General features: G+C 37.0%; 1 protein-coding gene and 1 non-coding gene across 2 annotated transcripts; both read left to right on the forward strand.

Moving 5' to 3' along the window:
- Window positions 1-2,628: 2,628 nt before the first annotated feature.
- Window positions 2,629-12,405, forward strand: LRRC63 (leucine rich repeat containing 63). Its single transcript, XM_053456028.1, has 10 exons — window positions 2,629-2,722; window positions 4,005-4,130; window positions 5,723-6,217; window positions 6,624-6,677; window positions 7,510-7,664; window positions 7,884-7,982; window positions 9,879-10,015; window positions 10,558-10,641; window positions 11,430-11,669; window positions 12,161-12,405. Exons 1-10 carry the CDS (start codon window positions 2,629-2,631, stop codon window positions 12,342-12,344), a joined length of 1,668 nt encoding a protein of 555 aa, XP_053312003.1. The 3' UTR covers window positions 12,345-12,405.
- TRNAS-GCU (transfer RNA serine (anticodon GCU)) lies at window positions 7,033-7,114 on the forward strand. Its single transcript has one exon. It is a non-coding gene; the product is annotated as a tRNA-Ser (tRNA).
- Window positions 12,406-13,513: the final 1,108 nt, after the last annotated feature.

The raw sequence follows: 13,513 nt of genomic DNA on the forward strand, positions 1-13,513 counted from the left end.
GTCACATGCGTGCAGCAATTTTTCGTGATAAAAGTATTATTTCCGTATAGGTTTAGACATTCAAACACAATAGAAATGATGTTTCCTTTGGACAGACTCTTTGCTGCAATGCATTTCTTTAAATATTTAGTTATTTCTCTACGTAATGTTGAAGATTACATAAAACAAATTCTATAATGCTCCTACAACAGCAATACTATAAGAATATAGCAATTGTCACTTGTATGAAGAAGAACAGAGGTTTTGCCAAAGAGTAAGGAAACACAGTCTTAACTAGATTACTTCCTTTCCCTGATTTGGTCAGATTGGAGAAATGGGCAGCCAATTGGTAATTGAGATATAATAAGAAATGTAAAGTTGTGCACTTGGGGAAAATAAATTAATGTTCAAACTATACCTTAAATGGGGTTGTGTTTGGGAAATCATTAAATGAGAAGGACTTAGGGGATAAACTGTAGTCAATACATTTATCAGTGTTCAATGTCAGGCAGTTACTGCAAGGGCCAGCAAGATACTATTGAACATATAAAGAGGGATCCACTCATGTGAGAAAAATATAACTTTGTCACTGTAGTACTGTAGGTCTGGGTACCTGTTCTTAAAAGGGACATTATAGAGCTTAGGGAATGTTATACCTGATATAAGAAGAAGGGCTAGAAAAGTTTCATTTGTTTACACCAAAATATTCTTAGAGAGAAAACTACTACCTGCGTGCACAAAGAACAAGAGGTCATCCATTCAGATTTGGACAAAAAAAAATGAATTTCTACCTAGAGCATCAAAGCGTTATTCACAGGAAGAACAATAAGCATATGGAATTCACTTCCCACAGATTTTGTGCTGTCAAATTAAACTGATTCCTTTAAATCATTGAGAATTTGCTCCTTTCTGAAAATATGGAGTTTATGCCTGGATTAGCAGTGAGGTTGAACTTGATGGATTTATTCAAACAAAATAACTTATTTTATGATGTTACTAAACCCTAGAACAGCGGGATTCAACTTTGGATATATCAGATTATGGGCAACACCACGGCCCTCCATTGGCTTTACAGCTCCCACGGTTGGCCATAGGAGATAAGAGGATCCCTCCAACCGGTCCATGATTCCCACAAAAGTGGGACATTTGTGCGGCTACGCGGGACAGCGCCTGAAAATCCAGACTGTCCTGCAAAATCGTAGACATTTAGGTGGTATGAAAAAGGAAGGTGCTCATAGTCTCTTCCCCCACTGACCCATCAAGCTGGCTACCAAACACTGGAGCATGACATCAAATTACCGTCTATGAAGTGTTTGCCACATTCACAGATTGTCTTCTTCACTATACCATTGGGGAATATGTTTTCACATATGACACAAGGCACCCATGATGTTTGCCTCTGTAATGATAAGCATAAAAGAATGTTACATTTTTACCTGCATCTTACAACATACTAAAGTAAGACAAGTCTATTATACAAACATACGTTTATTTGCCATCATAAACTTTAGAGAATGCATATACAGAGATAAATATATCTATTTCAGTAAAAACAATGTTTTGTCATAGAAAGTTACATGTCATTTGGTATTTGTATATACATATATTTGGAGTTTTATTGAAGGAGAAATATTTATTTCTTATGGACTCTATAAAATTGAGGACCATATATCCTAACTTTCTCTGCATGTTTTTTTAGTGTACAATTTAATTGTTGCAAATACCTGCTGAATTTCAGCACGAGAACTTGCACCGAAATTAAATATGTTAGGCGCTCTTGCATTAGATTTAATTATTAAGCTTGTCACATGAAACAGCTCACATTAAAGGCAATATAGCACTTTTATCCTAAAAAAATCAATTAGAAAACGTTATTTTGTGGAAGCCAATAGGTGAAAACCACAGAACTCACTCCAAAAGAACAAAACACCATCAATACAAGTTATTTGGTTAAACAAAAGCTTTTAAAGTGTAAAACTCAAAATATATTATTATTATTATTAATAACTATATACCACAATGCTGTAGAGATTAACAGGGCATCACTAAGCTCTAACTGTAGAACATGAAGGAATCAACCCCAGTGTCTGTGACTCTTACAACCTGTCGGTTTCACCAAAATACCCCGAGATATTTGTCACGCGTGGTTTACACTTCCCACAGTCACCAGCACTTGGGGGCTATGCACAGAGACACCCACGAGTCACTTTGCGGAAGTTCCCTCATTAGGGGAACAAGTTATATCGTTAGTATCCTCATGCAACACGCATACGTGTCCCTATAGGGCCTGCTGTGGCCCTTGGTGACGACACCGCTTTTCCAAACGCCCTATACAGTAGCCTAAATCGTCCTTAAAGTGTACCGGTAATCCATTATGTGTGGAGTAATGGTAATACGGTAATATGCTTTAAACATTTTCAACACTTTGAAATAAAAGTTCAAAAGCTCATTGGCAACTGTCAGTATTTTATAATAACGCATAAACCCAAACCGAATCCTTCATTTTATTCATATTTTTGTGTTTTTTAAACCGCCAAAAAGTGCCCTCCACACGTCTCTCACAGGCTCTCCTCAAGCTGCCTGAATGCACTGCACATGCGCAGTGCTACTTTGCCCTGGACAAGCCGCCGTGCTCCGCGTCCCGTTGCTATGGAGTCTCCGTGTCTGCGGCCGGGGGACGGAGCCAAGGCCGCTACAGGTGCAGTGTGGGTCCAAGAGACAGGGGACCGAGAACGAGGGACGGGTGGGATTTTGTATTCTCATGACAGAACCTCCGCTTTGTGTCAGGATAGCGCGTCGGTATATATCACACTCTTGTCTGTACTTTCCGTATTAGAGTTTGCGTCATGCATCAGTCTGGTCATTTTGGAATCTATTACATTGCTCAATGGCACTGAAGGGGTTAACTGACTTAAGACCACCAACATAAATAGGACTTCTTTAGTAAATACGGTCTTAATTTAAACGGATTACTTACATAATGTATTTATATAAATAGTAAGAAAGGGTAATATGTGTTCTATTGCTAAATAGGAACAACCAAAACTTTATATAAGTGTTGCACTATATTAATAATTAAAACAAATAATAATAATACATTTTGCACATTAATATACTTTTAGGTAATATTTTATTTTAGCGCAGGTTATTAAATATATTAAAACCACTAATAAAGTTGCAACCCACATAGTAGATAATGAATTACCTCTGGGTATTTAGATGTATTTTTATTATTGTTATCATTATTAATATTATTGTCTTTTATTTATGTAGCTCTAGCAATTTATAGAGCACTTCACCATTTTCCCCATATGATTCATATATGTATAATATATACTATTATTTGAAGACTGTTTGTTTTCTGATGCTGTTGTGTGACTTTATATCACCTTTTTCCCTCTTTTGTAATATATTCTTTAGATATCCTAGCTGTCCACGCTCTGGTGATAATAAGAGATCATAGCCTGTCAGTCGAACATACATGTTATTTGTGTTAATGCCTGAGGCGATACATGCTTTTACTATCACATATGCAGTTTAACCCCTTAAAACACCTTGCAGGTTTTAAGGTTTTTTCATGGATTAATGAAGGATTTGGTAAATTGTGTTAATCCACCTGGACCGATGATTTTACTAGAGAACTTTTATTGTGGTCCGAGTCTGTGGCAACCTTGAGATCTGTCAATAGGGAATTTGGTAAACTGTAAATCAGAAATGAGCTAAAGGAGACAGTATAAAATAAAACAACACATCAGATTAATAATTTACTATAACCCTATTCTAGTTCTTTAAAGTGTTTGGTAAATACACCCCATATGCATTCAAATTGAGAGATCCACCAACATATTTGTGTATGAGTGTTCAGATAGAGATTACTAAGACTTGCGTGTGTGTACCGCATAATGTGGGCCGTGTGCAATGCTAATAGGCTTATGGTTCGGTAGACTTATTGGGTTGGTTAGGAAATCACAAAAGTTATACATTTGTTACTTTATTATATACTTTAACATTTTTGTGTCCGCTAGAAATGGAGGCTCCATTTATATCTCTGAAGAGTCCCCCGGATCCACCAAAACTCTTGCGTAAACCACTTCCCCCAAAAGTTCTGCCTGCACTTGATGTACAGAGGCCAAAAACTAGCAACCGGAAAGGTAAGCACCCAATTATATATTTTATTATTACTTTTCAATTAGTAGATAGTTAAGGTAACTATAATATTCTGAAAAGATGACTAAATGGGATGCACCGATGCTTTTCTTTTCCAGTATAGCTGCCTGGATATTTGATACAGAAGCCAGTATATATGCAAATTTTTAAAAGCCCTACGTATAAAAAAATGGTTAGGATAAAAGGATAAGGGATAGTATTGAGCAGTAAGCATTGAGCGTGCTATCTGCCAAAAGATGTTTCAGGTGCCATTACCTTTTTGGACAACCTGGTGGGGTTTCCTATGGATCAACATTTGCCACCTGACCAATGTAAGCACATAAACAAGGGTGCATGTGATATTATTGCTCTGAGGACTGGAAAGAACATTTGAAGATCACTGGCCTAGCTGAGTCCTCGATACACCCCAGATATTGCAGTGGTGGTGAGATGCAGGATTAGATAGAAATGTATTGACACTCCTTATAATAAATATAATAGTCCAACGTAGTCAACAGTCTCATTTCCAGTATCCACTAATAGATTTTAGTGCAAAAGAAGATAAAGAAAAAAACAGAGACATTTTCATGGCTAGGTATGCTAACGCACCTACACTCAATGCTCCTCAGTTTTGTCTATTAGAGTTGCTGCAGCATCTGTTCACTTTGTTAGCTTTGATATCTTCAGTACCAAAATGGCATTGAAAATTACCTGGACTTTACTTAAACAGGGATACCTGGATAATCTAGGTTGTAAGTGCCAGGTTTATTTTTGTTATTACTATTATTATTGTTGTTATTATTGTACTGCATGATTGCAGATGATCTGAGGTATGTATTTCCAGTTGAACTTTCTATGGTAAGGGATTTCAGATACACCTTTTCAGATTCTATCTACCTGGGCTTGATTAAGACATTTATCAACAAATTCAGTTTTTAAAAAATAGGGAGGTACCTAAAATGTAATCTGTTTAAGTTATTTTCTACCAACCAGTATGTGGTTAAAACTGATCCACAGCTAAGAATGTTATCAGAACATTATCAGATGGCACAGACTAAACAGATCCATGTGTGAAGGATTTTTCGAGATTTATGTAGAGATTTATGTAGAGATTAGGGACCATACAAGACAATAAACCTGGAAGTGATACCTCCATAAATTATGCAAAAGTCATTCAAACAGTGTAATTCGGACAAGGGGCAGTAATTGACGCCTTGGCTACTAGCTTACTAGGCTAGAATGTATTTAATAATGGATGAATTCAGTTTATACGCGCTTGGATGCATAAATTCCAGTAAAAAAAGTTAATAGTTAAAATACCTTTCCTAACAAACTATATTGCACAGTATCCCAAATAACACTTTATCTTATCTTCCTTTCTTGACATTTTCCCTGACCAAACTCTTCTCTGAACCGTCCTCATTTTTCATCTTACCCCTGCCTGTCTTCCCTTTCCACCATTTAATCCCATTTCTTTTTTTGTTTGCCCTGGTGTTAGCCGTTTTATTTTGGACCCCCCATTCCCAGCAGCATATTTGCATATGGTATTATGTGGAAAACATTTAGATTGTTTATTTACAAATGTTTGTTTTTAAAGTGGCAGATTGGATTCTTGGTCAGCCGTCCCCGATACCAGATAATGGTGAAATAAACGGTGCCCACCTGCCTTTGCAAGGGAAAGGAGGACTTCTACAGAGCAGACTCAATAAAGAACTCATCTGCCGTGACCAGGCACAAAATGAGGAGACCAAGAATAGTGGCTCTGCACACTTTCCTTCTAGGACACAACACTGGAGGCCTCCAGTCAATTTTTTGCCAGCTATTAATGATAACCCTGTGAATGAAGACTTGCGCTTCCAGCCGCCACCACCCAAATTTACTCTAAATGACCTTATAGCAAGATCCTGTCAACATAAAATGATGTCAGAGACATTAAGCAAGCCAACTATCTCTCATCAGCACTACAGTAACATAGAATTATTTATTTCTAACCTGCAGAATGGGAAACAAACCAAGCTTCACAAAGTAGTGTTATCGCCTAATAACATACCTATGAAGCCAAAGAGAATACCACAGCAACAACTGCTTCTTGGTAAGGATTATGTACCGTTTACATTTAAAAAGAGTATTTCATGTGTATCATATAGGAAGATTTATTGAAATGGGGAATAAGCAGTAAAGAGGCATATGTATGTTCTTGATGGCAAAAGACTATATAGTTGTGCACAGTGTCAGGATGCTCCAAAGAGAGCAGTGATACATCATCATGTATACAATTATATTGGCACCATCTGCGTAAAACTGGAATGCATTGCTGGGTAGTGGCAAACGCATATGTTTTTGAAGGATTATTCATTTTATTGTATATTACACCCTTTACAATATTATTGATTATTATGTAATCATTAATTTCAGCTTAAGGTTCTGCCTTTGTTTCCTTGATAGAAACATTCATTTAGGAAAACATGTATATAGTGTGATTATTTCTATTTTAACAGAACAGCTTCAAGAAATGTTTAGAAAAGGAAGAATAAAACACATGGAGTGCACTGGTATGTAAAAAACCACAACACATTGTACTTACACGATAAATGAACAGCAGAGTTCATTGGTCTGTGGTATCAATATGACCCATATTACTAAACTTTCACCTGAATATTGCATTGAAATCAAAGCAAATTGGTTTCATCTGAAAAACAAACATAGAAACATTTCACCCTGGATAAGAACGATTCCGCCCATTTTTCCTGATGTACAGACTCTGACAGTAATCAGTCCTTGGTCTCCTTTTAGATTCAGGGTAGCTTTATGACTATCCCGTGCACGGTTAAATTTGCATACTGTTGTTATCTTCTACCACTTCTTATGGGAGTCTGTTCCATTTATCTACCAACACTTTCATCGAAAGACGAGGTGGCCGAGTGGTTAAGGCGATGGACTGCTAATCCATTGTGCTCTGCACGCGTGGGTTCGAATCCCATCCTCGTCGTGTTTTCTATGATTTGAGTCTCATGTATTCAATCTGTTTGCACATTCACCAGATTATTTAATTTCATTTTTGTTTGCTGTTGTGTTCCTTTTTACAGCTAATTCATTTTAAGGACAAGCTTTCGAGAGTATGAACCTCCCTTTATCAAGTCAAAAGCAATACTGATTACAAAACATCTAAGTGAGACACTCTCGAAAGCTTGTCCTTAAAATGGTATGTTAATCCAATAAAAAGTTATTCTATGTTGCAGTACTCATTTTTAAAATTTTATACTACCGATTTAAGTGGCTATTCCAAGCTACATAACGTACAGAAATATATATTCTTTCATTATATCGTAAGCTATTAGTGTGGTTGCACAGCTTAGTGATTTGTGTCCAACACGACTTTTGTAGGAAACCAAGAAGCATTGCAAGAAATGCTAAAATCTCAATATATGGAAGATACGCAAAATATACATTCAGATCAGGAGGATGATGTGCTTGTGACTTATTGTGACCTTGCCTTACTGGAGTGCCTGGTACATGGAGGAAGCTCTTTGAGCCTTAAGGTAACAAATAATATATACTCTTTTTTTAAAGCTGAATCTTCTTTATATTCTATGTAATAACCCTTGTTTTGCAAATTAAAAGCAACCTTTATTCATACTGCAGGAAACCCACCATTATTGACCTCTCACAATTCTAAGCCATTGCCAAATGTATCGATTCCGTACATCAGTTTTCCATTCTTCTACCTGGTCTAATGAATTGCATTTGTTTGATTTTAGGCCTTCTTTATATCCAAAGTTCCAGACCTAACTCCTGTGTACACCACTTTAATTTACCTGAATTTATCTTTCAATGAACTCCAATACTTTCCAACAGAGGTCAGTATCCAGCTTGTGTTTTCACGTCGGTAAATAACACAGGGTGAAACATTTTATTTGTTGCATAGTTAAGCAGTTTGGGGGGAAAAAAATAATTGAATACATCAAGTTCATCCCTCGCAGTTACACATGTTTGATGACCCAGCAGAAAATTATAAGACCTCCCTTGACAATTTTAACCTAAGAGTTAAAAAAAATCCTTCTCAAATTCAGTGGAAGCCACATTTTAACCAGGATCAACATTACCTGTTCTAAGGTTAAAATGCTCTAACTATAAATGCTTATATTCATTAGAAAGGCATCCGACTTTGTTTTGAAAGTTCTCATTGCTGTTTGTTGGCTTTACTAAGCATTATAAAAGGACAAACTCGGCAAGTTTCTCCTGCTATAAGGGCAAGGTCGGCTTTGCATAATGCATAACTGTGTGTTATGCAGGAGCAGTCTGGCAACCACAGAGAATGTGCCAAGGTTGTCCCGATATAATGCACGGTTCAGTCAAGGAAATGTCACCATAACTCATCAGCACCTGACATCTCTGTGAATAACCCAAAAGGCACAACATTTTACATATAGAAAAATAATGTTTTCATTACTTTATAGGAAAAGTGGATGTTTTCTATGTTGTTCGAGAGCTAAACCCACCAGTTTTCTTCTGTGTCTCACCTTGCAACTCTCTAGTGGAGTTACTTTTTGAAATCAAGGGAATTCTTGTCGCTGGGTGCTGCCTTATTGCAGAGGAATTATCGTATTTGCTTGAATATAAGACAAGTTTTTTTCAGCAAATGCTCTGAAAAATACCCCTTGTCTCATATTCGAGATCGTTTTATAATCCGACCTCCAATAGAGGTCTGACTATAAGACTAAGATCCAGATCCCCCGCAGCGCTGCAGGAGACACGGATCCTCCTCTCTTGCAGCCAGTTGATGTCTGTGCGATGCCCGCAGACAACCTCAGGGGCTGCTTTCGCCGGGGCTTCTATGACGGCGTGCCGGTTTGACATGACCTTCCAGCGCTCCATCATAGAAGCCCTGGTAGAAGTGCCCGGGCAGCAGCAGACATTGTCAATGCACATATCACAGATGTCCTCCTGCAGAGTGGGGGCAGAGGGGCATATAGGGGGTATAAGGCATATCTTGGGGGGCAGGGTGGCATATAGGGGGATATAAGGCATATCTGGGAGGCAGAGTGGCAAGCCTGGGGGTAAATGTGCATAACTGAGGGGCAGGTTGGCAAATAAAATGCCAAGAAACAAGAAATGCATTTTTCTCAATCATATTTTTTATTAAATAAGAAAAAATAGTTCTGATAATGTGAATTACTATTTACTAGTAAAACGTTGTTCTAAAGGGTAGTCTGATATTCAGGCTTTTTCTTTTTTCCTAACTTAATATTCAAATTTTTTGGGGGGGTCGCCTTGTGATCAGGGTCATTTTATAAGTGAGCAATTATGGTAAAATATCACACACTCCCTGAAGTACATCTGAGCACTGTGAACACATACAAGGGTTTATGATGATTTACAACAATAAATACAAATTTGTGGGGCCATGTGCTCAATGAGTAGTTAAAGATGCACAGGCACCTTGCAATTTGATAAGAAAATATTTTTTATCCGATGCTATGAGAACTCATCACGAAGGACAGCGATCGGTGTAAGGAAATACTAAAAAGTCACTTAAAGAGGGGTTTTGTTTTTGTGATTTCCTTTTTCTACTGAGCATATTTCATATAAATCTGATACTGTTACATGATATCAATTGTGCTACCTAATCCAAATGTCCAAATTCAAGCTATAGCCTGACATTTTCAAAAATATAGCATAGCATTTAAATATGTCTTGCTAGATATGCAGGTTCTCACAATTTGTTATGATTTATTACTAATCTGCATTTATAGGTTTACAATCTCGAAAATTTGGAAGTGCTCAAACTGAGAAACAACCCTATAAAGGAGATCCCATTTGGCATTCACAACCTAAAGAATCTTAGGACCTGTGTCATGTCATTCTGTTTGCTTTCTTCGCTCCCTGCCGGGTAATTATTACCACCTAGTGCTGCAGTGTCTCCACGTAGTCCTTATTTCAATGTCTGATGGCAGGGGGTATTTTTTTGTAAAATGTAGCTGAACAAAAATGAGAAAACATGCAATATTATTATATCAGCATCTTGTAAACTTGTGTAACTAGACTGGAATGACAGATGTCTGCATATAACTATAAATATAAGAGTAATTCCTTTTTTAAGTTGTATAATATGCCTGAAGAAAAGATCCAAGAAATCATGCATGAATGCATGCAATTTAAGCCAATTCAGTCTTACCAATTTTGATTGTATATTTTACAGTGAAATGGTATGTTTTGTGTTTTTATTGTACCTGGGTGGCATTGATTTGTAGCAGGTTTAAATATCCTGTAATAATTGGTAAAGTTAATACATTTAACATGCAAATGCATGACTCTGTAGTTACATTCATAGTAACCTAATTAAGTTCAGTGATTAATGAAAGAATGGGTGTTATAATATGCATCATTCTTATCGTTTTTGGTTTTTAATGTAACACTATTTTTTTTCTTTAGGCTATTTGTTCTGCCATATCTTCAGAAGTTGGATATTTCTTATAATAGCATTTCCTCAATTCCAAATGATATTTGTAACCTCAGGTAATGAAATGTGTTAAAAAGCAGTCACTCGCCAAATAAGAACCAATCTGGTCTTGTCTTAGATTCGGGATGGCTTTATGCCAATCCTATGCATGTTTAAATAAAGTAAATACAGTTTTACTTTAAAAGTTCTAATAAAGATAGTTTACAAGAAGTGGGAGAACAAAATACAGCACAGCATTGTCAGTCAGGCTCCCTTTACTCATGCACCAGTAACCTGGGATGTTAATTGTCCAATGGGTTAGATTCAGGTTTGATCAATGGTAATTTGTTTATCTTTGTTTATTAAGGATGGCTACAATTACTTGCATTGCTGCCACTCAGTTTAATGTAGCAGTCAAGGGAACGTTCTAGTCCCAATAGTGTAATTTTTATTTTGGATGCATGTTGGAAAGTGCAGATCCTCACCTGCTGTCTCTGTTAGTCAATTTGTTATGTTACATGCTACTTGTTATGTCCTGTCTACCCATTGTACAGCACTACGGAATTTGATGGCGCTATATAAAGCAAGAAATAATAATAATTGTACTGCATGTAAATGGGGTTGTGCATCCTGCAAGAATCATACCATATTATACCTGTAGCAGAAGAACGCCACTAACAAAATAATGTTGGAGGTGGGGTGCACCTTTAATACCAAATAATGTTTCCTTTGATGCTGCCTTATCTTACTCTTTGCTACATAGTATATCACCTGCAAAGAAAATATTTTTCCATGATATTGTCCCTTTAATTACCAATTGAATATAACATTTTGTTGTGTTTGAGTTCATGCGTTACCTTTCTAGGGTGTTGGAGTTTCTGAATGTAGAAGGCAACATGCTGCCAGCTTTGCCCCGTGGAGCACTAAAGCTGCATCTGAAAAACCTGCGTGTTGGGAATAACGCTATGCACCCTCTCTTCTGGAGAGAAAACACTCATATTAAGCCACAGCGGCTAGCGGATTTAGCAGCCCTCTCATTTGCAAAAAATAATATGGAGAAATATTTCACTGCTATTCCAGAGGAAGTCAAATACACATTACAGAAGTAAGTACTTTAAATAGCACTCTTTACAAATGTTTTTTTTTTTTAGATCTAGAGTCAAAAGACCAGTCATACTATAGAATGCATATTAAAGCATGTTATAAGTACTTTAATATGCATTTTTCCAAGACGAAAATAAAACACTTACCTGACACAGAATGTTACCCCATTGAAATCAATGGGGCTTTACACATGCATGTTTAGACCCCTGCATGCAGAGATCAGCAGAACCAACACTGGAGCTGACTGGAGGCGAGTACATCATACGCAGGGCGATACATTTGGTCTAATGCATCTCCTTTAGGGCATTTGGCTGGGGGTGAGGAAAGGGGCAAATGCATTTGAGTGGATTTAGTGTATTCACTAAATTGGAGTTTGCAGGAAAGTTGAACTTTTCATCTCCCTGGTATCTATGTATTGCGAAGGGCTAACTCATCCCTTCCCGCGGGAGAAGCTCACTGGGGTCAGTAATTAGACTGCTTATTTCCTTTAAGTTTTAAAGACTGTGACTGCTGCAGAGGACCGCTGTATGGTCAAGGTCTACGATTTATCCGACCCTGTGAGAAGATCTTCGGGATCCGCAAGCTTCCTTTCATGTTTCACTCCTGCTCACCATCCTGTTATGAAAACTTCATGAGCCAGACAGATTCTGTTGCTCAGCATTTGTATGAAAGTTGATCTTTGTATCTTGTGTTAATGCTTTAACAAATACCATAATAAAGATTGTCTTCGGTAATTCAAAAAAATGCTGTGCATGAATTATATAGAAGAATGGAGAGGAAGGTATTTATTGCTGCATTATTCTGTTGTAACTACAGCATAATCCCAACAGTCAGGATTCAGCTCCTAATATCTAAGCGGCTGCCTGGGGTACCAGGTTAGTAGAAGGTTCTCTCCTATGCTGGCAAGCAGGTACACTCAGTAATGTATACTAGAAACAGTTTGACTAGGGCACCAGAAACCCTAGGGCCAGCCATTCTGATGTCAGTTCCTGACATCTAACCTCATATGATAACTGTCCAGACCAGTAGAGGAGCCATCTATAAATGACCCTTTGTTTTTTAAATTACCTGGTGAATGATTAGACCTGAAGACTCTCATTGCTTAATTATACAGCACCATGACAAATTCCGTAGCGCTGTACAATGGGTAGACAGGCTATAACAAGTAGTATATAACAATTTGACTTACACAAACAACAGGTATCAAAAGAAGGCACTATCTCTCCTTGAGAAAAAAAAATATAAAAAAGAGGAATAATGGTTGAACCAACATATGTCAAAAAACGCCTTAGTATTTGCGGTAGCAAAAAACCCTGGCGGTGAATGGATTAAATGTTTATTTTTTTTGTAACAACCCACACAGAAAATTTGAAAAGTAGTAAGCACTGTGCTCAAAAAACAGGCGCAGAAAGAGACACAAGAGGGCGCTAGCTAACAACAGATTTGAAATCCGAATGTAAACTTGTGATTCACCAGAAGACGTTAACTGATCCATTAAAACTTACTGAAACCAGTTAAACAATAAAATTCAGCTCCATCACACCAAAGTAAAACTTTGGAAAATAATTATCATTGTGATGCTTATTCAAAATATACACATTTTATACTATAATGTATACAATGTACCTCCATATGACTAAAAAAGACCATCCAGGGATGCAAAAAAATTCCCCAAAATAAAATAGGAGAAAGGGTAATGAAGTTGAAAACTGAGCAGATCATACTTTAGCAATTTCTGATATTATTCATAATTATTAACTTTCACTTTTCAAAATATTAATGCTCATTTCCTATATAAATCTGAAGGTTGTTATATACCACTTATTACTGTCTTATTTTTACCAC

The sequence above is a fragment of the Spea bombifrons genome, chromosome 2, assembly GCF_027358695.1.
Source record: "Spea bombifrons isolate aSpeBom1 chromosome 2, aSpeBom1.2.pri, whole genome shotgun sequence".
Taxonomy (NCBI): Eukaryota; Metazoa; Chordata; class Amphibia; order Anura; family Pelobatidae; genus Spea; species Spea bombifrons.